This window comes from Ahaetulla prasina, chromosome 1 (assembly GCF_028640845.1).
Source record: "Ahaetulla prasina isolate Xishuangbanna chromosome 1, ASM2864084v1, whole genome shotgun sequence".
NCBI lineage: Eukaryota > Metazoa > Chordata > Lepidosauria > Squamata > Colubridae > Ahaetulla > Ahaetulla prasina.
In genome coordinates, this window is record NC_080539.1 from 368,645,015 (window position 1) to 368,672,877 (window position 27,863).

The following is a 27,863-nucleotide window of genomic DNA, read 5'->3' on the forward strand; positions in this document are numbered from 1 at the left end:
CAGTGCCTTTCAACGTAGACTCCCTCCCGCCCCACGTGAGGCCGGACTACAATTCCCGACAGAGAGCGGGGCAGGGGCGGAGCACGCACGCGCCCTCGTGAGAAAGTGGGCTCGGCTGGGGAATTTTTCGTCCGAAGTTGTTTATTTATTTCAGGAGTCTCCAACCTTGGTCCCTTTAAGACTTGTGGACTTCAACTCCCAGAGTCCCTCAGCCAGCAAAGCTGGCTGAGGAACTCTGGGAGTTGAAGTCCACAAGTCTTAAAGGGACCATGGCTGGAGACCCCTGGTTTATTTAGATTTTTTTCTCCCAGCACTGGACGGTAAACATGTGTTCCGCGTGTGCAATAAGTGTAATCAACAGGGATGTAGTTGTGTCATACGGAGAGATCTATTGGCTATGCTCATCCAACCCGCCTGAGAACAGCTGAACTGTTTAATTTATATGGTTTTGCACCACAAAAGGCTGAGCAAGGTTACAATTAAGGAGCCTTAGGGGGAAAAATGCAATAATTCCCTCTTTTAACCGGCCCTATGAAGCTCCTGTGCGTCATCACACCTTGTGCCACATCACACCTTGGGCCTCTGCATTGGTGTATTTCACACGAAGATCGGCTGACTTTACCACATTTTCCGGACCCGGGTGGCTTATTCAGACATAGTTTAGGTCTAGGCTTGTGAGACAAAAAACTTTTTATTTATTTATTTATTGTCACAACAATATGCATAAGCATCACACAAAATGATTATATAGTATATAAACATATATATGAGGAAATATAAGGTAGTATAAGCATATATATATATATATAAGAAAAAAACAATAAGACAGGAACGGTAGCTTGATGAACGTATCTTTTCTTTTATGTACACTGAGAGCATATGCACCAAGACAAATTCCTTGTGTGTCCAATCACACTTGGCCAATAAAAAAAAAAAATTCTATCTAGGCACGTTTGTGCTCTTATGCACGCCCCTTATAGTTCTCTTAGGAATGGGGTGAGGTCAATGGTAGAAAGTTTTTGGTTAAAGCTTTGGGGATTATGAGAAGAGACCACAGAGTCAGGTAATGTGTTCCAAGCACTGATAACTCTGTTACAGAAGTCATATTTTCTGCAATCTAGATTGAAGCGGTTAACATTAAGTTTGAATCTATTGGTTGTTCTTGTATTATTGTAATTGAAGCTGAAATAGTCTTTAACAGGAAGGACATTGCAATAGATGATTCTATGAGTTAAACACAGGTCTTGTCGAAGTTTTCTAAACCCAGGATTTCAAGTCTGGTGGGATAAGGTATTTTGTTGTTTTCAGAGGAGCAGAGAACGCCTCTGAAAACAATGAAAAAATATTCCTCTCTTAATGTCTATGGAGATTCTCAGCCTTCCAGTTCATGGTTGTCCCAAAGGTGCTTTTTTTCAAGAAGCAACTGGACTTTCTTTTTTTTCCTTTAAAGACGTTTCACTTTTCATCCAAGCAGCTTCTTGACTGGATGGTGGGGAACGGAATTATTTATATTCCTTTGCTGACAGCTGGTCATTTGCATCCTTTGAGAGGGTTGTTGAGGCCACTGAGAGGTTGGTTTGTGTCCTCAGGGTCAGCTGAGTGGTGCAGATGGGTGTGGAGCCTTCTTGGCTGCACAATGTTTTCTGGCTTGGATCCCTTCCCTGTTGAAGACTGGCGCAGGCTTCCAGGGGATAAATCCAGGGTGAAATCCAGCAGGTTCTGGAGAACCGGTAGTGGAAATTTTGAGTAGTTTGGAGAAGTGGCAAATACCACCTCTGGCTGGCCCCAGAGTGGGGTGGGAATGGAGATTTTGCAGTATCCTTCCCCTGCCATGCCCACCAAGCCACACCCACCAAGTCATGCCACACCCACCAAGCCACACTCACAGAACCGGTAGTAAAATTTTTTGAAACCCACCACTGTCCCTCTCTCCCTCCCTCCTGCGGGACAAATGCAATAGAGCTGGGTTGGGGCGACAGCGCACGTGCCCATAGAGAGGGCTTTGAGTCCCACCTGTTCTGTCTCCTTCCCCACTTCGGAGCAACGAGCTGGCCTTCAGCCAGTGGATTCACGGCTCTTATCAGTCCTGGCAGAGAAATCGCAGCTGCCTGCCAAAGTTCAAACAAATGACTCACAGAGTAAGACTTTCAGCTCTCTTTGAAACGGTTCAGCTAATTTTTGCTTCCCGTGGAATGAGAGCAGTCCTAAAGCTCCTTATATATCCTGTGGGGTGGGGCTCCTGCCCCACCCTTCCCTTTGATGACGCTGCCTCTCTAATCTTCTGAAGCGCGGGTCGATCCAAGCTTGATTATTATTATCAGCTGGGTCTGAAGGCGTAGCCTGGGGAAGGGAGGAATCAGGGGATGATGGCCTCATTACGTCCTCCGATTGGTCTGGTTCTGGCTCCTGGAGCCGGGCCAAAGGAATTGGTGCTCCCGAGGTAAGCCTTACCGGCCCTTCCCTCCCACTCTTGGAGTCACTTTCGGGCATGGGGCCAGGTTCAGGGGCTGGAGTCACACCACCACCTCTGGCACACATGCTACAGGTTCACCACCACTGCACTAAGCCTTTTCCACCTTTAAAATTGTCGATTTACAACCATCCACTTAGTGCCCATGTGAAGTTACAACGGCACTGAAAATAAGTGACATGACTTTTTCACGTGACTGTCCCATCATCCCACACGTGATTTATCATGTTCAGATGCCTGGGAACAGGCATGTACTTTTGATGGTTGCAGTATCCCAGGGTCATGTGATCAGGGGCCGGTTTAGCTCACGCTGGTAAAGCCTGTTATTAAGAACACAGTAGCCTGCAATTACTGCAGGTTCGAGCCCGGCCCAAGGTTGACTCAGCCTTCCATCCTTTATAAGGTAGGTAAAATGAGGTAAAATGAGGACCCAGATTGTTGGGGGGGCAATAAGTTGACTTTGTAAAAATATACAAATAGAATGAGACTATTGCCTTATACACTGTAAGCCGCCCTGAGTCTTCGGAGAAGGGCGGGGTATAAATGTAAACACACACACACACACACACAGTTTTTAGGACTCAGAGGTGGGATTCAAACTTTTTTACTACCGGTTCTGTGGGCATGGCTTGGTGGGAATAGCAGGGGAAGGATACTGCAAAATCCCCATTTCCTCCCGATCAGCTGGGACTCGGGAGGCAGAGCAGGGGTGGGTTTCAGCAGGTTCTGACCAGTTCTGGAGAACCGGTAGCGGAAGTTTTGAGTAGTTCAGAGAATCAGTAGTAAGAATTCTGACTGGCCCTGCCCCCATCTATTCTGTGGCTCCCGAGTCCCAGCTGATTGGTAGGAAATGGGGAATTTAGAGTATCCTTCCCTTGCAGTGGAGTGGGAATGGAGATTTTACAGTATCCTTCCCCTGCCATGCCCAGCAAGCCACACCCAGCAAGCCGCACCCACAGAACCGGTAGTAAAAAATTTTGAAACCCACCACTGAGGCAGAGAATAAATGGGGATGGGGCCAGTCAGAGGTGGTATTTACCGGTTCTCCGAACTACTTAAAATTTCCGCTACCGGTTTTCCAGAACTAATCAGAACCTGCCGAAACCCACCTCTGTTGTGACTTCCCATCACCCATCTCCTTCCACTTATGACTGTATGACTGTAACTTTGTTGCTTGTATCCTTACGATTTATATTGATATTGTTTCCTGATTATTTGTACCCTATGACTATCACTAAGTGTTGTATCATTGTTAAATTTGTACCCTATGACTATCATTTTGTTAGTGTTGTTAGTGTTGTACCTTGATGAAGGTATCTTTTCTTTTATGTACACTGAGAGCGTATGCACCAAGACAAATTCCTTGTGTGTCCAATCACACTTGGCCAATAAAAAAATCTATTCTATTCTATTCTATTCTATTCTATTCTATTCCTGTAAGGAAATTCAAAGGCAGATTCATTTAACAACCGTGTTTATCCCACTTGGGTTACACAATGTCCTAAAGATCAACAGTAATCCAGATCTAAAGACACCCAGTGAGTAAAAAGATAACTGAAAACTGAATTTGCTAATTTCTTCTTTTGTTTCAGTCTCATTCCTTTTCACTTCACCTGTTTTAGAGTTCTACTGATGGACACTTTACCCATTGCCAGCTAGTCTACCAACTTTTTCCAACCGAAGAAAAAGATTAAAACAAGTTTCCGATGAGTAAGGAATGCTGAGAAAAGGTTGGAGGGGAACCCCCCCCCCGGGTCTTATCTGACTGAGGCACTGAACGGTCCATATGACTGTTTGGACTAGATAAATGGTGTTTTTTTTTGTTTGATCTAGATGTCAGAATATAAGATGTGTCTGGCCAAAGGATGAACCAAGGATGAGTCACAAAGCTACCGAACCCCAAATTCTTGATTAGGTAGGGAGAATTTTAATCTGCAGGTAGGAATATAATCGTGGGGGGGGAAAAAAGATCAAAGAGAATGAATAATACTGCTTCTGTACATACTGAAATCTCCTTGAAGCTTGGAAAAGTCTAGACGAGGGAAGATCTAGACTTCCAATGAAAAGGAAATGATTTCTATTGTGGCCTTTTTGCTGTTGTTCTTAGTTGCGAAGTCGTGTCTGACCCATCGTGACCCCATGGACAATGTTCCTCCAGGCCTTCCTGTCCTCTACCATCCTCTGGAGTCCATTTAAGCTCACGCCGACTGCTTCAGTCCTCGCCTGGACTACTGCAATGCTCTCTACATGGGGCTCCCCTTGAGGTGCACCCGGAGACTTCAGTTGGTTCAGAATGCAGCCGCGCGGGTGATAGAGGGAGCCACTCGTGGCTCCCAGTGGTTTTCCGAGTGCACTTCAAGGTGCTGGTTACCACTTTTAAAGCGCTCCATGGCATAGGACCGGGATATCTTTGGGACCGCCTTCTGTTACCACATGCCTCCCACCGGCCGGTACGCTCCCATAGAGAGGGTCTTCTCAGGGTGCTGTCAGCCAAGCAGTGTAGGCTGGCGACCCCCAGGGGGAGAGCCTTCTCTGTGGGGACACCTACCCTCTGGAATGAGCTTCCCCCAGGACTTTGACAACTTCCTGACCTCCGGATCTTTCGCTGCGAGCTGAAGACTTATCCATTCTTCCAAGCAGGACTGGCTTAAAATATGGTTTTTAAATATGGATTTTATTGGGGTTTATTTTATATTTTGTATTGTATTTTAAATTTTAGGCCATATTGAATAAGTTTTTTAGAGTGTTTTTATTGTAATATATTGTATTATTTTATCTGCCTGTTCACCGCCCTGAGTCCTTCGGGAGAAGGGCGGTATAAAAATTAAATTATTATTATTATTATTATTATTATTATTATTATTATTATTATTATTATTACTATTATTACTATTATTATTATTATTATTATTATTATTCAGTGACTCCATCCAGCCACCTCGTTCTGTGTCGTCCCCTTCTTCTTTTGCCCTCCATCTTTCCCAGCATCAGGCTCTTCTCCAGGGAGTCCTTCCTTCTCATTAGGTGACCAAAGTATTTGAGTTTCCTCTTCAGGATCTGGCCTTCTAAAGAGCAGTCAGGGTTGATCTCCTCTAGGACTGACCAGTTAGATTGCCTTGCAGTCCAAGGGACTCGCAGGAGTCTTCTCCAGCACCAGAGTTCAAAGGCCTCAATTCTTTGGCGCTCAGCCTTTCTTATGGCCTTTAAAAACAATCAAATCAAATGCCTCCATAATTTTTTAAAATCAACTTAACATTTGCCATTTGCAAAAATCAACTTTATTCAATGGCTACACTAGGAATGGAGAGACCTGAGTTTTAATCTCCCCTCAGGTGCAGAAGCTCATTGGCTGATTTTGGGCTAAACCCCCTCCCTCTGAACCTAAGAACCAATCAGATGTAGCAGGAAAAGTTGGGCGTAGGAGTGGCAAGACTTGGGTTCGAGTCCACCCCCAGAAACCCATTCGCTGACATTGGTGCAGCTCCTTCCTCTCGGCCCAAGAATCTGGGTAGGGTTGATGTTGGTGAAGATACTAAAACTGAGGATTCTGTGTTTGTGTGTATGATACAGATTTATTTATTTTATTCAATTTGATGCTGCCTGATTCCAGAATGATGGTGGGTGACTCCCATACAATGAACAGAATTTATATATATATACATAAATATAAAATATATAGGAATGATACAAAGCACACACAGAAAAAACCCCACACTAGAAAAAAAGAAAATGGGGACAAAATTGATCAACAATACAAGAACCAACAACCAACCAACAACCTCCAGGGGCTGCTCTAGTCATTCTAGCCCAAGGCCTGGAGAGAAGAAAAATCTTTCACATTTTCTGGAAAATCACATAGATGTATCTCAGGGATAATCTCATCCAGGGGACCATGACAGAAAAGACACACTTCCAGGGTCCTGAAAAATGATGTTGTTTTGATAGAAAGAGCCTGGAACATGCAGACCCTGTCAGTTTGTAAGGGCCAGGCAGACACTACAAGAGATAGGTAGTTCCTCAAATTACTAGCCTGTGTGCTATTTAGGGCTTTTGAAGTTCTAGCCAGCCCTTTAAGTTGCAGTCAGAAACACACCTTGGCAACCAAGCCAGCTTTCATGAGAGAGAACCACTTGAGGAGTTGCCTGGAGGTTTGGAGGAGGAGTGGATGGTGTGGAGATGTTTAAATAGACTGTACGCTGATTTGGCTAGAACTGGTGTCGGCAACCTGTGGCTCCAGAGCTGCATGTGGCTCTTTGGGCCCTCTGCTGTGGCTCCCTGTCCCATCCCCTCCCAGTCACTCCTTGCCTGGCCTTGGAAATCTGAAAGAAACAGAGAGAGAGGGGGGGGGGAGAGAGGAAAATAGAGACATAGATACAGAGAGAGGGGAGAGATAGAGAGGTAGAGGGAGAGAGAGGGAGGGAGGGAGAGAGAGAGAGACAGAGAGCGAGCGAGAGAGAGAGAAAAGGGTTTTGTGGTTCCTGGTGTTTTTTAACTACCGGTTCTCTGCCTTAAGGATCGCCTGGGTAGGCATCGCTGGGGGTGGGTGGGTGGTGTCATGTGACAGGGTGGGAGTGAGTGATGTGGAGTTGGCCACAGCCATCCAGGTTTTGTGGCTCCCGGTGTTTTGTTTTTTTTTCTGTGGGAAACGGGTCCGAATGGCTCTTTGAGTGTTTAAGGTTGCAGACCCCTGGGCTAGAACTTAATAGAATAAAAGACCTTGGAGATCTTCTAGTCCACCACCTTGCTCAAGCAGAAGACCCTATACCAAGTGGCTGCCAAGTCTCTCTCTTTAAAAGCCCCCCAGTAATGGGAGCACCACCAACTTCTGGAGGCAAGCTGTTCCACTGATTAATTGTTCTGCCAGGAAATTTCTCCTTCGTTCTAGGTTGCTTCTCTCCTTCATTAATTTCCATCTTGCTTCTTGTCCTGCCCTCAGGTGCTTTGGAAAATAGCTTGACTCCCTCTTCTTTGTGGCAGCCCCTGAGATATTGGAAGACTGCTATCATGTCTCCCCTAGTCCTTCTTTTCATTAAACTAGACATGCCCAGTTCCTGCAACCGTTTTTCATGTTTTAGCCTCCTGTCCCCTAATCATCTTTGTTGCTCTTCTCTGCACTCTTTCCAGCCTCAACATGCTTATTATTTTTTTAATTAAACATCCTTTTTAACTAAAGACCACATGGAAAAATATTAAGAAGATAAGAATATTTACTGCAAATGTGGCACTACTCAACAACTATCCAACTTTTACAGTGCCCCTCTGGGACTGACATGCACACTGACTTGCTGCTGGGAAATATCTCAACATCTGTCTAGATATCTCTCTCTCTCCCCCCCCCTCTCTACATTTTGTTGATTAAAGTTCCTAATCTTTTATAATTTAATAATTTCCCCCTTTCTAATTCCTGTACTTTTGATACGAGACGAGACCAGGTCAGTTGATAGAGCAGAGCTGCCACATGGGCATACCGAAGTAGGCCCATCACTATCTGCACCACTGCATTCTGGGCCCGAGGAAGCTGGCAAGTAGTCTTCAAGAGCAGCCCCATGCAGAACACTTTGCAGTAGTCAAGGTCAAAAGATGAGTAGGGCAGGAGTGACCACCTGAAAAGCTTCCTGATCTTGGAAAGGGCAGAGTTGCCACACCAGATAAAGCTGGGCAAAGGCCGCCTTGGCCACCTCCTCACTGAGCAGCAGCTGTAAATCCGTAACGACCTCCAGATTGCACCTGACCCTCAAAAAGAGAAGCACATTCTCATTTAAGGTATCTGTTCTGCCCCACCCTCCAGAAGACACACGAGCCGACTGTATTTGCCAGCAATTTATTCTTGCTACAGATATCAGCTCTGGCAACGAACCTGCGATGGCCTGCCAAGTCCTTCTTATCTCTTCAATGCTACTGAGGTCTGTTGCTGGAGCAACCCAGAGCTCAGGAGTAAACAGAAGTCTGAGAAGCCAATTTCTGAATAAAGCAGCCGGAGTTTCCAAAAGTCAGTCTTTGTCCGTCACGGAGCCCAAAAGCAGCTCCACCCACTTTTATATCCTGTGGGGTGTGGCTCTGTGACTCAGCACTCCCTGGGCCGGCCCCTTTCTTTCTTTTGCTGCGCATGCTTCACTCGGTGTCTCTGCCTTGCATCTAGCCACGATTGGTCCTCCTCAGCTGGCTCTTGGGGCGTTGCCAGGGGGAAGGAGGGGTCAGAGGAAATAGGCCGTGTCAGCTCCTCCTCCTCCACCTGGCCAGCTTCTGGAATCTGGAGCGGAGCCAGAGAGGAAGATTCTGCAGAGGGAAGCTCTTCCCCCTCACTCTCCGAGTCACTCTCTGCCAGGAAGCCCGGTTCGGGCCCCGCGGACACAACAGTATCTCTGGATCTTGGTGGACCTAATGCCCACAGCTACTCAGTCTTGCTAAGGCTGAATTGGAGACACTTCCTCTTATCCAAACCTGTAAGAACCTCCAGGCACTTGACCGGCCTTGTATCGAAAAATATAATTGGACGTCATCAATCACATGGATTGGACTCTACACCAGTGGAGCACCGTATCTAGAAGTTTTACGTAGATGTTAAATAGGAGAGGAGACTATGGGCCTTGGGAGTGACCTCCGATCGCCAACAGTAGCCCTGAAGGAAGACCACTGTCATAAAATAGTGCCCTCAAATTTCCAACTTCTGGTGTGGAAGGATACCATGATTGAGGGAACTGAACTCTGCCAAGAAATCAAGGAGCACAAGAATGGATTAACCACCACCATTTAGGCTTTGTCACGAGTCATCTACAAGTATCGTCCAGCCCATCTCCATCCTAAATCCCGCTGAAACAAGTCTACATAGTCACCTTCCTCCAAGGTTCTTTGCAGCTACGGTCCAACCATCTGTCATGTCCCCCTCCCCCTCCGACGACCGGGTCTGGGAAGTCTGTATCAATCGTGGCCACGAAGCCTCTGCAGCTTTGCCAAATTCCTTTCAGATTTCTCAGGCAGGCAGGAATCCAAGGTGTGACTTCAGCAAACCAGATGAGACTTTGCTTGACTCAAGGAACGCCAAAAAGCAGATCCTTTATATAGGCTATGGGGTGTGGCTCCATGACTCAGCACTTATCCAGGCCTGCCCCTCCCTTCCTTCTGCTGACGTCGCCTCTCAATTCTCTGGAAGCGGGGATCCGTCCACTGTAAATTCCCTTCCTCCTGATCTGCTGCCGGCAATTCTAACACATGGCTGGCTTCGTGCTCACACGCTGTAGGAGTGAGGTTTGTTTGTTCATTCCTGATATTCTGTCCGGGCATGGTGCCAGGGCTGGGGGCTGGAGGCATGCCAGGCCGTTCCTCTTCATTATCAGACTCTGAATCTGATAGCAGGCCCGGCAGGAGGAGGGAGGGGCCCGGCTGAGGAGGGTGGGCGAGGCACAACACCATCCTCTCAAAGGCTGGAGACAGTTGGTGGTTATCCGATAGCGTTGGGGCCTCTTGAGCGGGCAAACTGACATCTCTTTTGAGGTCAGAGGCGCCACCCCTCCATCAATCTGAAAAACACTACAGCAAGGACCCAACCTCCCTGCCACTTTCAAGACCCAAGGGACTACAGATAGAGAAGATAGAGTCTCAAGCACCCTTGGACTTGGGGCAGATTCGAGTGGCTTAATCTACCAGGTAGCTAGAACATTTTTCACAGACCTGCAGGTCCTGCGGCCTGCCCCAATTCAGTAGGAACCAGAGAGTCTACTGGACGGTTATCTGTGGATGCAATACAGGTGGAGAAAAATTGATGTTTTTCTCCACTAACAAGGGAATCTCTAATATGGGCCCTTGCCTAAATTCAATCAGACTCGCTCCCAGTCACCTTCCAATAGCACTTCAGGAGTCCCTTCTGAAACATTCTGGAATTCCCTAATGGTGAGAGCAATCAAACAATCATCAGTGGCTTTGGGGTGAGATACCAACTGTATGCTGATGACACTCAGCTGTACTTTTCCACCCCGGGCCACCCCAACGAAGCTGTCGAAGTGCTGTCCAGGTGTTTGGAAGCCCTATGGGTCTGGATGGGGAGAAACAGGCTCAAGCTCAATCCCTCCAAGACGGAGTGGCTGTGGATGCCGGCACCCCGATACAGTCAGCTGCAGCTGCAGCTGTCTGTTGGGGATGAGTCATTGGCCCCAAGGGAAAGGGTGCGCAACTTGGGTGTTCTCCTGGATGGACGGCTGTCGTTTGAAGATCATTTGACGGCCGTCTCCAGGAGAGCTTTTCACCAGGTTCGCCTGGTTCACCAGTTGCGCCCCTTCCTTGACCGGGATGCCCTGTGCACGGTCACTCACGCTCTGGTTACCTCTCGCCTGGATTATTGCAATGCTTTCTACATGGGGCTCCCTTTGAAGTGCACTCGGAGGCTTCAGTTAGTCCAGAATGCAGCTGCGCGGGTGATTGAGGGAGCCCCACGTGGCTCCCATGTAACACCATTCCTGCGCAGACTGCACTGGCTGCCTGTGGTCTTTCGGGTGCATTTTAAGGTTTTGGTTACCACCTTCAAAGCGCTCCATGGCTTAGGGCCTGGATACTTACGGGACCGCCTACTGTTATTCCATGCCTCCCACCGACCCATACGCTCACACAGAGAGGGACTTCTCAGGGTGCCGTCCGCCAAACAATGTCGGCTGGCGGCCCCCAGGGGAAGATCCTTCTCTGTGGGGGCTCCTACCCTCTGGAACAAACTTCCCCCTGGTTTGCGCCAAATACCTGATCTTCGGACCTTTCGCCACGAGTTGAAAACGTATTTATTTACTCGCGCGGGGCTGGCCTAAGTTTTTTGTTAAATTTTTAAATTTCTAAATTTTAGATGAATTTTAATGGGTTTTTAATTTTTAAATGTTTTATAATTCCGGCCAATTGTATAATAAGTTTTTTAATTTGTTCTTAAATAGTATATTGTTACTGTTTTATTTTTGGCTGTAAACCGCCCTGAGTCCTTCGGGAGAAGGGCGGTATAGAAATCTAATAAATAATAATAATAATAATAAAATAAAATAAAAATCAACCAGTGGAACGGCCTGCCTCCAGAAGTTGTAAATCACTGGAGGCTTTCAGAAAGAAACCGGACAGCCGTTTGACTGAAATAACTGAAATGGTGCAAGACCTCCTGCTCAAGCAGGGGCTTGGACTAGAACCGTGATGGCAAACCTATGGCACGTGGAGCCATATTTGTAGGCACGCAACTGTTGCCATAGTTCAACTCCAGCACGCATGTGCGCACTAGCCAGCTGATTTTCGGGCCATCTGGGTCCACCAGAAGTTGGGAAATGCGCTGTTTCCGGCCTCCGGAGGGCTTCCGGGGTGGGGTGGGGGAGGCAGTTTTTGCCCTCCCCAGGCTCCAAGAAAGGCTCTGGAGCCTGGGGAGGGTGAAAAACAGGCCCACCAGGCACACTGTGCCATCACGTGCCAAAAGTAAGGGGAGCCCGGGGGGGTTGTGTGTCACGCGCAGGTGCAGGGGGCGGGACGCATTGAATTATGGGTGAGGGCCCACACACGCATGACGCCTCCTGCGTGACGCCCGCTTTTGGCACGCAACGGCAAAAAGTTAGCCATCACTGGACTAGAAGATCTCCTAGGTCCCTTCCAACGCTGTTATTCTATGTCTATGTCTAACTCCTCAGGAAGCCAAGCTGTGATCCAGAATATTAGCACCCAGGGAGCAGCCGCATGAAGACAATATAGTCCAAAGACCAACCTTCTGGCCCATTCAGATGGCAACTAGGGCCGAATTGCCCACCAGATCCTTGAGAGGTGTCCATATAGAGGTGTCCTAAAACAGGAGTGTCCAACCATGGCTGGCTGGGGAATTCTGGCGTTGAAAATCCACAGGTCTTAAAAGTTGCCAGGTTTGGACACCCCTTCTTCCTAAGCTTGGATACACAGACCTAATCCTACTGCCCTTCCCCCACTGCAGGCACCCTCAAGAATCCACCCAGTCCCACAAAAGACTCAAATCATCCCTCGCACCCCACCCCCCCAATGATCGTGAATGCCCAAGGACTTGGGTGGTTTAAAGGCAGCAGGAAAGCCCTTGCAGGGGGAAAAAACCCCTTCATCTTCAAAAGCTCCCTGGGTGACTGGGCCAGCCTTTCTCTCTCCCAACCTAATCGACCTCATAAAATTATCACTGTGGTAAAATATAGGAGTGCTGTGCTCCAACTACTGCCTTGAGCTCTTGAAGGATATCTAAATCAATAATTAAACAAGTAAATAAATAAGAACCAATAATAAATAAGTAAACAAATAATAAGAGGTCGGGTCAGCTTTTGGGCATATCTTAGAGCAGGAGTGAGCAATTATGATCCTTTTAAGACCTGTGGACTTCAACTCCCAGAATTCCTGAGCCAGCATGGCTGGCTCAGGAATTCTGGGAGTTGAAGTCCACAGATCCTAAAAGAAGCCATATTTCACCACATGTGCCTTAGAGGGAGCTGCCCTGCTGAATGGAAGACAGCAAACCGATTCTGGGGATCCCCCTTGCCTGCACCCCCAAAACAGACCTAGTCCGTGTCCATTTGCACCCTTGTAGCATCACAGATCTCTGGCGCTCAGGAAAGCCAGAGAGAACCACACCTCCTCTCCCTGCGCGGTTCAGTGAACGGACTTCACTCTGGTCACAAAGATGGAGGAAGCCCTCTTGAGGAACTCGTCCTTCTTCATGGCCACGCTGGCTTTCCTCTCCAAGAGCGCCCGGTCCATCGCCATCGCCAAGCAGTCTGGCCTGAGCTTGGATCCGGCTTCCAAGCAACGGATGGGAGGAGAGGCGTCGGTTATGTGGAGGGCATCTTCCAGGGTGCCCAGCACGGCCGTGCAGAGTCTTTTATCGGCGGCTTCCGAGCCGTCGTCGAGGGCGTCGTAGAGACCGTCGGCCTTGGCTAGGAACTCGAGAAGGATCAGGCAGGTGAGGACGCCGTAACGGAAGATGTCGAAGGGCACCGCTTCGTGATCCCGGCACGAGACCTTCTGCAGGAGGGGCTGCAAGGTCTCGTCGGAGGCGCCCCTCTCTTGGCAGAGCAGTCGCAGCAGCTCGCTGTAGGTCTTCCCGTCGACGCCGGGTTTCTTGCCCTTGCCCTCAGCACTGAGAGCATTGTAGGCGGAGTGGACGTTGTTGTTAAAGGCCGTCCTAATGGAAGAAGAGGGGACGGGGGGGGGGAATTAACAACGTTAACGGATGGTCTCAGAGCAGCAAAGCCCTAAAGCACAGTCTGAGGAGGTTTTGGTCACGATGGGCTGCTGACAGAAAAGCACTTAGAACTGTGAGATGGCCCCAAACCTGGATTTTTATTTATTTATTTCTTTGCATCCCACCCTGTATTATTTTTACAAATAATTCAAGGTGGTGAATATTTCCAGCATATTTCTCTCCTCCTATTTTCTTCAGAAGAACCTTGTGAGGTGAGTTGGGCTGAGAGAGCGAAGGAACTCAGCTGGCTTTCATGGCTAAGGTGGGACTAGAACTCCACATCTCCTGGTGATTGGCCCAAAGTCACCAAGCCAGCTTTCACGACAAAGGCGGGACTAGAACTCCCTGTCTCGTGGTGATTGGCCCAAAGTCACCAAGCCATCTTTCATGGCTAAGGTGGGACTAGAACTCCCTGTCTCGTGGTGATTGGCCCAAAGTCACCAAGTCATCTTTCATGGATAAGGCGGGACTAGAACTCCCTGTCTCGTGGTGATTGGCCCAAAGTCACCAAGCCAGCTTTCATGGATAAGGCGGGACTAGAACTCCCCCTCTCCTGGTGATTGGCCCAAAGTCACCAAGCCAGCTTTCACGACAAAGGCGGGACTAGAACTCCCTGTCTCATGGTGATTGGCCCAAAGTCACCAAGTCATCTTTCATGGATAAGGTGGGACTAGAACTCCCTGTCTCGTGGTGATTGGCCCAAAGTCACCAAGCCAGCTTTCATGGCTAAGTCAGGACTAGAACTCAGTTTCCCACTTTCTAGTCTGGTGTCTTAACCATTAGACCAAACTAAGGATGGAATTGAGTTTTGGTAAAGATAAAGGTTTCCCCTGTCCAGTCATTTCTGACTCTAGGGGATGGGTTAGGGTTAGCAGAGGGAGCCAGTGTTGTCTGAAGAGGTTTTCCATGGTCATGTGGCTAGCATGACTACAGGTAGTCTTCAAGTTATAACAATTGAGCCCAAAATTTATGTTCCTAATCTGTTAAGTGAGTTTATCTCATTTTATAACTTTTCTTGCCAGAGTTGTTGAGTGAGTCACTGCATAAGTGCATCACTGCAATTGTTAGGTTAGTAACACGGTTGTTAAGTGAATCTGGCTTCCCCATTGACTTTGCTTGCCAGAAGGTCGCAAAAGGGGATCACATGACCCTGGGAACTGGGGAACTGGGAACTAAATGAACTGTGTACACGCCGAGTTGCATGGAACACTGTTACCTTTCCCACTGAAGTGGTACTGTCAGGCTACCTCCGACTATAAATAGGAAAGAATTCACCTTGACTTCATTTGGAATGAAAACAAGTACTTTTACTTTTACAGTCTTGATAGCAGCCAAGCATAGCTGGAACTGAGACAAAATATGGCTAACATATCATATCCCCCCAATTGTCCCTCCTCCTCCAGGAGGTCAGGCTGGTCTGGTCCAATGCCAACTCCTTCACGGCCCCTCGTGGTAATCTTCTTCCACAGGTCTCTGGATGTCAGTCAACTTAGGAATGAAGTGTCGGTTAGAAAAGCGCGCGCTGATAACACTCAGTAGTCAATCATCCCTCCCCCCTGTTATGTCAGCCGACACTCTTAATAGGCTCCTTTCCCTCACCCTGGACGGAGGTATGATACATCTCATTTCCTTAAGAGTTTATAATACAGAAATAAACATTTTACATTCTATCTACTGATATAATCATTCAAAAGTATATGAAGATTGGAGTGGAGGCTGACATTCGGCCCTCCTGCAACAAGGACGTCAGTCCTAGAAAGAAAAAAACGAAGTTAGGGTTTGTCAGGATATTTTTTTTAGAATTGTGCTATCTTTTCCGATGCACGAACATCTTCTTTGTTCACCCATTCAGCTTGGGATAACGGAAATGTTTCCAGGAAATAAGATATTGAATTTTATTTCTATGTTTTCTTGAATCTAAAATTTCTTTTATTTCAAAGTGTTGTTCTCCTCTATGAGAATTGGTATAGGAGGGTGTATGGTTAGGACGGAAAGTAGGCGTGTGTTCAGGTTTCAGCAAACTGACATGGAAAAGGGGGTGGATTCTTCTAAGTGTTTTTGGTAAATCTAGTTGTACCGTCACGGGGTTGATGATTTTTACTATGGGGAAAGGTCCCACATATTTGGGTCCAAGTTTCTTAGATTTCTGAGTGGTTTGAAGATATTTGGTGGAAAGATAAACCTTATCGTCCACTTGATATTTGTTCTCAGGGGACCTTTTTTATCTGCTTGTTTTTTATGCGCACGGTGGGCGTCGGCGGTCGCTTAAGAGTCATTTTCCATGTGCTTTGTATTTGATCTATCCATTCTGACAAAGAGGAAACAGTAGTTTCTTCCTTTGGGAGTTCGAGATAGGAACAAAATCTTGACCTGAAGCTATTTTAAAGGGAGTAAATCCTGTGCTACTATGGATTGAGTTGTTGTAGGCAACTTCAGCAAAAGGTAAGAGATCAGACCAATTGTCTTGCTGGTAGTTAACATAACATCGCAGATATTGTTCTAGTACAGAGTTCGAACGTTCACAGGTTCCATTAGTTTGAGGATGAAGGGAGGAGCTTAATCCTTGGCGGAGCCAATGAGTCGTAAAATTCTTTCCAAAATTGAGAAGTGAATTGAACTCCTCGATCTGAAATGATGCGATCAGGAACTCCGTGAAGTCTATAAATGTGTTGTACAAACAACTTTGCTAGAGTCTTTGAGGAGGGTATTTTTGAACATGGAATAAAATGGACTTGTTTGGAGAAAAGGTCAGTCACAACCCATATAACAGTATTGCCTGAACTTTCAGGTAATTCCACTATGAAATCCATGGATATTTCTTTCCATGGGGTTCCTGGCCTGGCTACAGTTTGAAGTAGTCCAGGAGGTTTTCCTGGAGGCCTTTTGGATGATGCACAAATAGGGCAACTTGCTACATATGCTTGAATGTCTTTTTTAAGACTTGGCCACCAAAATTGTCTTTTTAAGAAGATGCAAAGTTTTCACAAATCCAAAATGCCCTGCCATTTTGGCATCATGGCATCGTTGTAGGATGGTTTCTCTGAGTGATAGAGGAACATATAGTTTTGTTCCAATCCAAGCTAGTCCATCACGGAGTGTGCATTCATGGGAATGGGTTAAGTACCAGTCATCGGTGTTTAAAGCTTCTTTAAACGACTTGGTTAGTTCATCTGGGAGTGAGGGGTCAGCTTTGGAGTGGCTTCTAGTTATTGCTGGGGCCGCCAACTGTTGTACGGGAAGTATTGGTTGAACCACCTCGGAGCGAGTGCAATTGTATTGGGGTAAACGTGAGAGAGCATCTGCTAAGAAGTTTTTTCCCCCAGGAATATAATGTAAAGTAAAATTAAAGCGGTTAAAATATTGAGCCCAGCGGGCTTGTTTAGGTGAAAGTTTTCTAGGAGTCTTTAGAGCTTCTAGATTTTTGTGATCCGTCCAAACTTCAAAAGGATGATTTGAACCTTCTAAGAATTGTCTCCATGTCCGTAGAGCCCAATGAACTGCAAATGCTTCCTTTTCCCAAATAGCCCATCGTCTTTCAGTTTCAGTCAATTTTCGAGAAGTGAAAGCACAGGGTTGTAAATTACCATCAGCATTGTTTTGGAGCAGGACGGCTCCGACTGCTACATCACTTGCATCAGCTTGTATTACAAAGGAACATCCATGTCAGGGTGCTTTAAAATAGGTTCAGCGGCAAAAGTCGTTTCAATTTTTCAAATGCTGCCTGACATTCCATTGTCCATTCGAGGTAATGATGGTTTGGGTTTCGTGTCTCCTTTAGTTTTTAAGAGGTTAGTTATTGGTAAAGCAATTTGAGCAAAGGAGGGATGAATTGACGATAGAAATTTGCGAATCCCAAAAACTTTGGAGTTGTTTGCGTGTGCGTGGGGGCCCATTCAAGACAGCTTTCACTTTTCTGGATCCATTTCTAACCCATCAGCGAAATCGATACCCTAAGTAGTCTATTTTGGTTTGATGGAAATCACATTTGGATAGCTTGCAATATAGTTCTGCAGATAATAACTTTTGAGTACAGCTCTTACTAGTTTAATATGTTCTTCCATTGTTTCTGTATAGATAAGTATGTCGTCAAGGTAGACAAGAACCCTTTGAATAAATGCTGATGGAGTATTTCATTTATTAGTTGCATAAAACTGCGGGCGCCCCTGCAGTCCAAATGGCAGTACTCAAACTGGAAACATCCTAGTGGACAGTTGAAAGCGGTTTTCCATTCATCCCCTCTTTATACGAACTCTGTAGTAGGCTTCTCGCAGGTCCAGTTTGGTGAAGAATTTTCCTTCGCTAAATGTGCTAACATATCTTTCATGAGTGGCATGGGATATATGTTTCGGCGCACACTGCGTTTAGGTTCCTATAGTCAACTATAAGACGAAAGGAGCCATCTTTCTTTTCCCGAACATCACTGGCGCCGCCACACGAGGCCTAGCGGTTGGATAAAGCCCGCTCTAGGTTTTTGTCTATGAATTTACGTAGTTCTCCCAATTCCTTTTGGGTCATGGGATAAGCTTTTGGCTTTGGAAGCTTTACCCCCGGAAGGATGTCTATGGCACAGTCAATAGGCCTATGGGGAGGAAGTACGTCTGATGCTTTCTCACTAAAGACTTCTCGCAAGTCCCAGTATTCCTTGGGTATTCTCTCTTCCCCGTCTATCCGTTCAATCATTGCCCCTAACTTATCCTGGTGCAAGGTCACGGTAGGTCCCTTCTTGGGTTTCCTTTTCCTTTTAAGGTTTTGGAGCGGAACGTGGGACTCCCGTTCTCCAGTTAATATGGGGTTCCATTTCCGCAACCATGACAAGCCTAACAACAGGGGTTGGTCCATTCCTGGGGCTACTATGAAGTTCAGAATTTCGCGGTGGTCTCCTATTATCATTTCTATGGGGTTCCGTTACGAAATGGGCGGGCCTCCCCTGCCACAGAGCCATCTAACTGGGCAAACGCCATGGGCCTACTTAAGGTTCTCAACCTTAGTTCCATTTTTTCTACTAGTTCGGGACTGACCATACATCTAGTGCATCCAGAATCGAGTAGTGCTAGCAGTTCCCCTTATTACCCGAAGAGGGTACATGCAGATTAACTGGAATGTCCAAGGGCCCCGTGCCCAACTCACCAGAAGGTCTTCATCGGACTCTGACGTGGTTTTGCTGTCATCAGTATCGGCCGACACTTCGCCATCCTCCTTGATGGGCGTGCCCTTCTTGGCAACGCCTCCCCACTTTTGCTGGTTTCGCGCCTTAGCAGCTGGTTTCACTGGTTCCTTTTCACCACCAGAGGTCGCTTGGTATCAACTTAACCCTACAGTCGGCTGCTCGGTGGCCTTCTTTCCACATCTGTAGCACGAGACGAACGTGGTCTTCCTCCTCCAATCTAGGGGCGTCCCTATAAGTTCCTTCTGGAAAACGCCAAGGGATGGCCTCCAATGCGCTGTCTTCTGCCACGGTCCTTCACTAACTCGATTTCCATCTCTGCTGCCAGGGTGTACCAGCCATACAGCGTAGTTGGAGAGGCTCGTGCTCGACACAGTTCATAGAGATCTCCATTCAGACCATCTTTGAAAATGTCTACAAGGGTCACCTCCGACCACCCTCTCATCAAGGGAACTAAATCACTGAACTCCTGGTTATAATCAGCCACCGGCCTCCTCCCTTGCCTGATGGTTTTCATCCGACCTTTGGCCTTTTGCTCTGCCAGGGGGTCCTCAAACCTCCTCCTCAGTGCAGTCATAAAATGCTCGTAGTTTTGCAGTAAGGGGGAGTGGTTTGTATGTAACGACACATACCACGCAGCTGCTCTTCCGGTCAAATTATGAGTCACAGCTCTCACTTGTGCTGCCTGTGACCAATAATCTTCCCCCCAGTCTATCATGTGGTCATTCACTTTCGCCAGGAACAGTCCCAACTCCTTCGCATTTCCATCAAATTTCTCTGATATGGGGAATTTTGGCTTTTTCCTTCCCCTCGTGGCCTTGCTTGGTCAGCAGGTGGCGCCGACCCTCATCCAATTCAGCTTCCTCTGGGAGAGAGTTTCCAGCCCTGGCTCTTCAGAAATCTCACCACCCTGGAAATCACCTTAGCTGGCCCTTTGTATTCTCTTCCTCCTCTTCTCCCTCCCACCTGGAGGACCGAATAGGGATTCATACCTTTGGCGAGCTGCTTGCCTTACTTTCACTTCACGGAACAGACGTAAGGCTTCCTCCAACTGGAGCTTGTCCTTATCTCTTGTTCTGTTTCCGAAAGTTTTTCTTTTCCTTTTTCTTTTCCTTTAGTTACTCCAGAGGAAGCTTTTCGGTGCTTGGTTTCCACCCTTCCTCTTCCAGTTTTAGTTGCTCTGCCCACCGAGCTCTGCAATCTTCCAGCTCAGGGTTAAAAGTGTCAGCAGAAATTCCTCCGGACGCCTCCCAGCTCAGCCGGCAGCAGGCCTTCCATCACATTTGGGTTTCTCCCCTCGGTATTGCGATTGCAATCCTGGTTGGTAGACATGATGTGAGTTCCAGCTTAATGTCAGGCTACCTCCGACTATAAATAGGAAAGAATTCACCTTGACTTCATTTGGAATGAAAACAAGTACTTTTACTTTTACAGTCTTGATAGCAGCCAAGCAAAGCTGGAACTGAGACAAAATATGGCTAACATATCATATCCCCCCAATTGTCCCTCCTCCTCCAGGAGGTCAGGCTGGTCTGGTCCAATGCCAACTCCTTCACGGCCCCTCGTGGTAATCTTCTTCCACAGGTCTCTGGATGTCAGTCAACTTAGGAATGAAGTGTCGGTTAGAAAAGCGCGCGCTGATAACACTCAGTAGTTAATCATCCCTCCCCCCTGTTATGTCAGCCGACACACATAATAGGCTCCTTTCCCTCACCCTGGACGGAGGCATGATACATCTCATTTCCTTAACAGTTTATAATACAGAAATAAACATTTTACATTCTATCTACTGATATAATCATTCAAAACTATATGAAGATTGGAGTGGAGGCTGACAGGTACCTATTTATCTACTCGCATTTGCATGCTTTCGAATTACTACTGTATTTTCCCGAAAATAAGCCCTCCCCCGAAAATAAGCCCTCCCGCAGCTGGTCCCCGCCATTTCCTATGGTTAGGGTTAGGGAAACAGAACTGGAAATCAGGTAAGATGGCAGGAGGAGCCCCATCTTGCTCCATGCATCCCGAAATAATAAGACCTCCCCGAAAATAAGGCCTAGCGCTTATTTCAGAGTTCAAAATAATGTAAGACAGGGTCTTATTTTCAGGGAAACACGGTAGGCGAGCAGAAGCTGGAACAAATAACTGGAGTTCACCCCGTCACATGGCACTTGGGTCTCGAACCCAGGCTGTCAGTTTTACAGGGGATAAGCTCAGCATCTTTAACTGGTGATCCATAACGCCCCCCCCACCAAACGGAGCCGTTATAGCTGGATCAAGTACTGTACTACTTTGAGAAATGACAGGCTGAATTGATCAGTGCTCCATATTGGATCTTTGTTGAAGTAAAAAAAAAAAAAAAACTTATTAGGAGAAGTAACAGGAAAAAAAAGAATTTAAAGAACTTACTTAGGGCTAGGCTAAATGTTTTACTTTCTGCCATTTCTAATTCAAAAGTCAAGAAAGGGTTTTCCCAAAAGAAAGACATGGTCTTATATTAATTGTTGCTCCAAAAGACATATCAGGCTTATTTTCTGGTTAGGTCTTATTTTTTGACAAAATACGGTACTAAATCTGTCTCTCTGGCTGACGATCTTAACTGGGGCTTATTTTTTGATCTGATCTTAACTGGGGCTTATTTTTTGGGTAGGGCTTATGTTATGAGCATCCTGAAAAATCATGCTAGGGCAGGGGTCATCAACCTTGGCAACTTTAAGACTTGTGGACTTCAACTCCCAGAATACCTCAGCCAGCAAAGCTGGCTGAGGAATTCTGGGTGTTGAAGTCCACAAGTCTTAAAGTTATCAAGGTTGTAGACCCCTGTGCTAGGGTCTTATTTTGGGGGAAACATGGTATATCAAATGCATAACAACTGTTTTTAGTATTTTGGAAGAAAATTTCCCCCCAAAAAACCCCTCTAGACAGCCTTTCTGTACCTAATAAGAGATATTTCAGACTCAAATTGAGGTGTTTTGCGTTTCAAATGGTTGGAAACTAAATATTTTAAAACACTCACTGTTGATGAAAACATTTAAAGTTGTATAATTATTACACTTGTCACTGCTTTTCTCACACAGTATTGTTGTAATGCAGGACAGTTTAATTTTATCTGGGAAAAGCAAAAAATGGTGAACTTCACTGTAGTTTTCTTTTAACTTTAGAAAATGGCATCAAGTTTCAAACAACTAAATAGGATCAGCCATTGGCAAAACATTTCTGTATTTCTTCCTAGGAACCGTCATACAGGTAGTCCTTGACTTACAACTGTTCGTTGTAAGTGACCACTTGAAGTTACAACAGCACAGAAAAAAAGTGTCTTGCAATCAGTCCTCGCACTTACAACCACTGCAGCATCCTCACGATCAATGTGATCAAAATTTGGGCAACTGGTATGCACTTAAGATAGCTGCAGTGTCCTGAGGTCATGTGATCATCATTTGTGACCTTCTCATTTGGCTTTCGACATGCAAATTTAATGGGGAAAGCCGCATTTGCAGTAATTCGCTTAACAACCATGGCAAAAAGGTCATAATATCAGACATAACTCTCTTAACAACTGCTATGCTTAGCAGTGGAAATTCTGGTCCCAATTGTGCTAGTTGAGGACTATCTCTCTCTCTCTCTCTCTCTCTCTCTCTCTGTGTGTGTGTGTGTGTGTGTGTGTGTGTGTGTGTGTGTGTACACACTCCTGAGACTTGCCAATAAATCTTATGCTTACTTTACATAACTAATATTTATACATGTCAGCTGACAAAAGTCTTATATTTTATTTGATTCATATATTAACATACAGTAGAATTATTTTGTTCCTTCTACACATAAAATGGTAGGCTGACCTGGGAAATCAAATTTGCTTTGCGCCAAGAAAAATATGCTTGGAGTAGACATTTGTGACTTGGCTTTGGCCAAAAGTAAATCAAGTAAAAAACAGAGGATTAAAGAAATCAGTAATGATTTCATCTGGAGATTTCATCCGGCTATCAATGAAAATATTATTCACAGATCTTCTGTAGTCATGGTTCATGAAATACTGTATTTCATTGAGGGATGTTGGCATTTATAAAAATGGTGTGATAAAGGGGAATAGGGCCGGGTTACTTACGGGACCGCCTACTGCTACCGGATACCTCTCACCGACCCGTGCGCTCTCACAGAGAGGGACTCCTCAGGGTGCCGTCAGCGAGACAGTGTCGTCTGGCGACACCCAGGGGAAGGGCCTTCTCTGTGGGGCTCCCACCTCTGGAACGAACTCCCCAGGACTTCACAACTTCCGGACCTCCGAACCTTCCGTCGCGAGCTTAAAACACATTTATTCATCTGCGAGGACTGGATTAGTTTTAAATTGTGGGTTTTAAGGGTTTTAAATGGGTTTTAATGGGTTTTATTATTTGCTAAATTTTAATTGCCAAATTGAATAAGTTTTTAGTGGTATTTTAATAGTATTTATTTTGTAATAGTACTGTTTATTTTATCTGGCTGTAAACCGCCCTGAGTCCTTCGGGAGAAGGGCGGTATAAAAATTTAAATAATAAATAAATAAATAAATAAATAAAATATTTCTGCATGACGGCTAGCAGAACCTAATGAACTTCTTCCAACTCTAGTTTTTCCTATAAATTGCAAAAGCAAGATATTTTACTCTGTAAATTTCCTTTGTTAATACACAAGTCCTCTTTTCTTTCTCCACTTTTTCTCACGTTTTTTTTAAAGAATTTTAGTCTCAACTTGAAAACCATCTAAATCTTCAGCGATACGTGTTAATATTTCCCCTCTTTATACTCAAATACGGAATATTGAAGTAAAAATGCCCTTAAGTCACTGACTAGGCTTCCTGCTTCCCCGTTTAGTAAGGATGTAATAAATGCGATTATACCACAATTCTTTCTTATGATTAACCGTGCATTACACTATTTTAAAGTTTTAACTGTTATGAATTATGTTTTGATAATGAATGCGCTATAATTGTGAAACGAGTGAATCATTACGCCTGGTAGGAAGAGAGCTGGTAGCAAATAAGTAAAGTAAAGTAAAGTAAAAGGTAAAGGTAAAAGTAAAGTAAAGTAAGGTAAAGGGTAAGGTAAAGTAAAAGTAAAGTAAAGTAAAGAGTAAAAGTAAAGTAAAGAGTAAAAGTAAAGTAAAGTAAAAGGTAAAGGTAAAAGTAAAAGTAAAGTAAAGTAAAGAGTAAAAGTAAAGTAAAGTAAAGTAAAAGGTAAAGGTAAAGGTAAAAGTAAAGTAAGGTAAAGGGTAAGGTAAAGTAAAAGTAAAGTAAAAGTAAAAGTAAAGTAAAGAGTAAAAGTAAAGTAAAGTAAAAGGTAAAGGTAAAGGTAAAAGTAAAGTAAAGTGTAAAGTAAAGTAAAGTAAAGGGTAAGGTAAAGTAAAAGTAAAGTAAAGAGTAAAAGTAAAAGTAAAGTAAAATAAGGAGGGGTCAGGTAGCATCTTTTCTGAGTAATACATTTTATTATAAAGGCACCAGCTTTTTGTGAGACGAAGCTCCCTTCAGGTTATGTAGAGCGAGGAGGGAGGATTTAAACGGGCCAAAATGGGCTACAGCATCCGAGGTTAGTTGTCTGCCAGGCTCCATAAGGGCCTCTGGGGCCCCCCAATGTTATTAGGGGGCCCCCAAACCGACCATTAACACGCAGTCAAAGTTCCTAATTGCAGCCCAGAACAATCCATCACTTCCATTTTGCCTCGTTGTGCGTCCAACACTGAACGCCGTAGAGGGAAAAAAAAAACTACATTTCCCAATGAGCCCCGCGGGCGGAGTCCCTTAGAACCGCCCGCGGGCCGACCCGTTGCATTGTGGGGACCGTAGTTCCGTCCCTCGCAAGCGGAATTCTTCGCCCCCACCTGTGGGAATGGTGGGCCAGGCCCAGATACCACAAGGCCCGGTCGAGACGCAGCTGCCGCTGGGGATCCCCGCCGTCCGACAAGGCCTCCGTCGACGCCGCCGCCGCCGCCTCCGGGCTACTACTCTGCGTCAGCTTCTCGAAGTAGCCGGCTAGGAAATCGACGGGTTTCTCCGGCCGGGCTTCGAGGACTTTTAGGAGAGCCTCTCGCACCATGTCGGTCACGCCGGACTGCAGGAGGAACTCCGCCTCGCCCTCGGAGACGCCGTTCGCTGACAAGGCCGACCGGCCCTGATCGGTCCCGGTTGCCGCCGCCGCCGCGGGGGAAGAGCGTCTCTTTTCATTGGCCGCCATTTTGGTTGAGGGCACTGTTTCTCCCGGGCTGCCATCTCGGCTGAGGTCCGTTCGACCGCCATCTTAAGTAAGGGCCCCCCCCCCTCTCTCTTTTCGACGCTCCCTCCCTTCCCGGGAGTGCCCTCTATTGTTTTTCCTAGTGGCCAATCAGAGACCGGTGTGAGGTCATAAATCTGCGCCGAGACTTGTCTCGCGAACGGCTTTCAAAAGCAGCAAAAGGGGAGATTAATTTTCAGCGGGAGGAAAAGAGGGCGCGTCCCCAAACTTACTGCCGTTCTCCACCTAAAAGGGAGGCGCGAGCGCACCTCATTTTGCAAGCGTAGAAAGAAGCCTTTCAGCCACAGAGATCGAAAGAGCAGACACAGAGAGATTAAAAAGAGGCTAGAGTGGCCCTTCATGCCCCTAAAGCGAACATTGCATGTCCTGTTTCCGCCTCTACCGGAAGAGGAGATGTAATTCCGTTTCCGGGATCAAACCGCTCTAGGATCTACCGTTTCTAAACCCGGAAGTTTCGTCGGGAAAACCTATTATGTACATGGGGGAGGCAATATCCTCCCTGTTTGGCTTCGCCGTCTCCACTTTTGACCCTCTTCCCGTGTCGGCTTGCAATTGCGAAGGAGATATCCCGAGAATTAAGAGAGTTAAAGTGTAATGTATCTTTAAAAGTTTTGGCGGGAAAATAGCACGTTGCTGATTGGTTGAAGCCTCCGGCTAAACTGTATATAAAGAGAGGTTCTTCCCAGCACTGGCTGCTGGGTTCACCATATAGTAAAGAGCTGTTGTCACTATCCTGGTCTCCTGCCTCGTTATTGCCCGAATCTAACACTGGCGACGAAGGTGGGATCTCGAGGCTAAGAGCGCCAGGAAAAGAGCTGAACTCACCAGGAAGACGCGAACCCAGCAAACAAGGGGCGGAAAGCAGCGATGTCCGGCTACACACCGCCAGCGCCATTCGACCCAGCTAAGGAAAAATGGGGGTCATACATGGCTCGTTTCGAGTGTTTCCTCGAGGCAAACGAACTTCAAGGAGTTTCAGACAACAGGAAACGAGCGTATTTCCTGAGCCACTGCGGTCCAGAAGTTTTAGACACCGCAGAATCCCTGGCGGAGCCAACGCCGGTACAGTCGGTACCGTGGCAAACTCTGCAGACTTTATTGAAAGCCCATTATGCACCAACGCCGTCCAAGTATGTGCAACGGTTCGAATTCGGGGAGCGCAGACAGCAAGAGGGCGAGTCTATCAGCGCATACATGGCCGCCCTGAGGAAAGCCTCAAAACATTGCGAGTACCGAGACTTGGATGAGGCATTGCTGGTGCAACTCATCCGCGGGGTCAGGGACATCCGTTTGCGGAGGCGGCTGCTGTCTAAAAGCAACCTAACGCTGGCAAACGCCTTGGACGAAGCCAGGGCTCACGAGATGTCTACCCAAAAACAGGACCAAAATCATATCTAGTTGAGATAGAGGATGGCCGGGTATGGAAGCGCCACATAGACCAGATAAGGAAACGCATAACCGGTAAATCAGAAACAGGCCCTGACTACCCAACGAATGAATCCACAACTGACTCAAACCCGTGGCAAACGCGAGACTTATCTGAGTTCCAGAAGGTCCAGCGACACCAACCGGCCCATCCTGAAGACAGCGGGGACGACTCTACAAATAATCCAGGACCGGATGGCCTAGAGGAGGAGCTGAGAGGAACAAACAGTCCCTCCGGTCAGCTCGACTCACTCCCAGAAAGTGAATTGCGCAGGTCCGAAAGAGTCAGGAGACGCCCAGTCTACCTGCGTGATTACGTAGAAAAATAAGATGCTAATTTTATGCAAATATTGGTAAAGTGTTTTCTGGGAGGGAAGGAGTGTAATGTATCTTTAAAAGTTTTGGCGGGAAAATAGCACGTTGCTGATTGGTTGAAGCCTCCGGCTAAACTGTATATAAAGAGAGGTTCTTCCCAGCACTGGCTGCTGGGTTCACCATATAGTAAAGAGCTGTTGTCACTATCCTGGTCTCCTGCCTCGTTATTGCCCGAATCTAACATAAGGAGCCTGGGAGAACGGCCATTGGAGCGCTTCTGGATGCCGGAAAGTAGGTGAGGTCGCTGGGGTGGCGGGTTGCTATGCAACGGTCTCCTCCTTCCCGGAATAAATGGGCAGGGGAGCAGGGGTGAAAATTCAACAGGTTCTAACACAGAGGTCTTGAAACATGGTCGCTTTAAGACTTGTGGACTTCAACTCCCAGAATTCTCCAGCCAGCATAGCTGGCTGGAGAATTCTGGGAGTTGAAGTCCACAAGTCTTAAAGCGGCCATATTTGCGGACCCCTGTTATAACAGGTTCTGGAGAACCGGTAGCGGAAATTTTGAGTAGTTTGGAGAACCGGCAAATATCACCTCTAGCTGGCCCCAGAGTGGGGTGGGAATGGAGATTTAGCAATATCCCTTCCCCAGGAGTGGGCCGGGAATAGAGATTTTACAGTATCCTTCTCCTGGAGTGGGGTGGGAATGGAGACTTTGCAATATCCTTCCCCCAGGAGTGGGGTGGGAATGGAGATTTTACAGTATCCTTTCTCTAGTGGGGTGCAGATGGAGCTTTTGCAGTATCCTTCCCCTGGAGTGGGGTGGGAATGGAGCTTTTGCAGTATCTTTCCCCTGCCACGCCCACCAAGTCACACCATGCCCACCAAGCCATACCCACAGAACTGGTAGTAAAAAAAAAATTGAATTCCACCACTGCAGGGGAGCCCTTTGAGAGAGTCCTTTGCCGCCCATCTCACCTTGTAGCGAGATGGGTGAATAATAATAATAATAACAACAACTGGTGGTTCC

General features: G+C 46.5%; 1 protein-coding gene across 1 annotated transcript; it reads right to left on the reverse strand.

The window, feature by feature from the left end:
* Nucleotides 1–12,182: 12,182 nt before the first annotated feature.
* TPGS1 (tubulin polyglutamylase complex subunit 1) lies at nt 12,183–25,184 on the reverse strand. Its single transcript, XM_058163552.1, has 2 exons — nt 24,685–25,184; nt 12,183–13,610 (listed from the first exon to the last, which is right to left on the reverse strand). The coding sequence occupies exons 1-2, from the start codon at nt 25,035–25,037 to the stop codon at nt 13,079–13,081; spliced, it is 885 nt and encodes a 294-aa protein (XP_058019535.1). The 5' UTR covers nt 25,038–25,184; the 3' UTR covers nt 12,183–13,078.
* Between the last annotated feature and the right edge of the window lie 2,679 nt (nt 25,185–27,863).

What these genes read in the sequence shown, in the direction of transcription:
- TPGS1 (XM_058163552.1), bottom strand. Translation starts at nt 25,037, where the DNA reads ATGGCGGCCAATGAAAAGAGACGCTCTTCCCCCGCGGCGGCGGCGGCA. An exon ending in CTGGCCCACCATTCCCACAG is followed by an intron (nt 13,611 to 24,684) that starts GTGGGGGCGAAG and finishes TTCTTCCATTAG; the next exon opens with GACGGCCTTTAACAACAACG.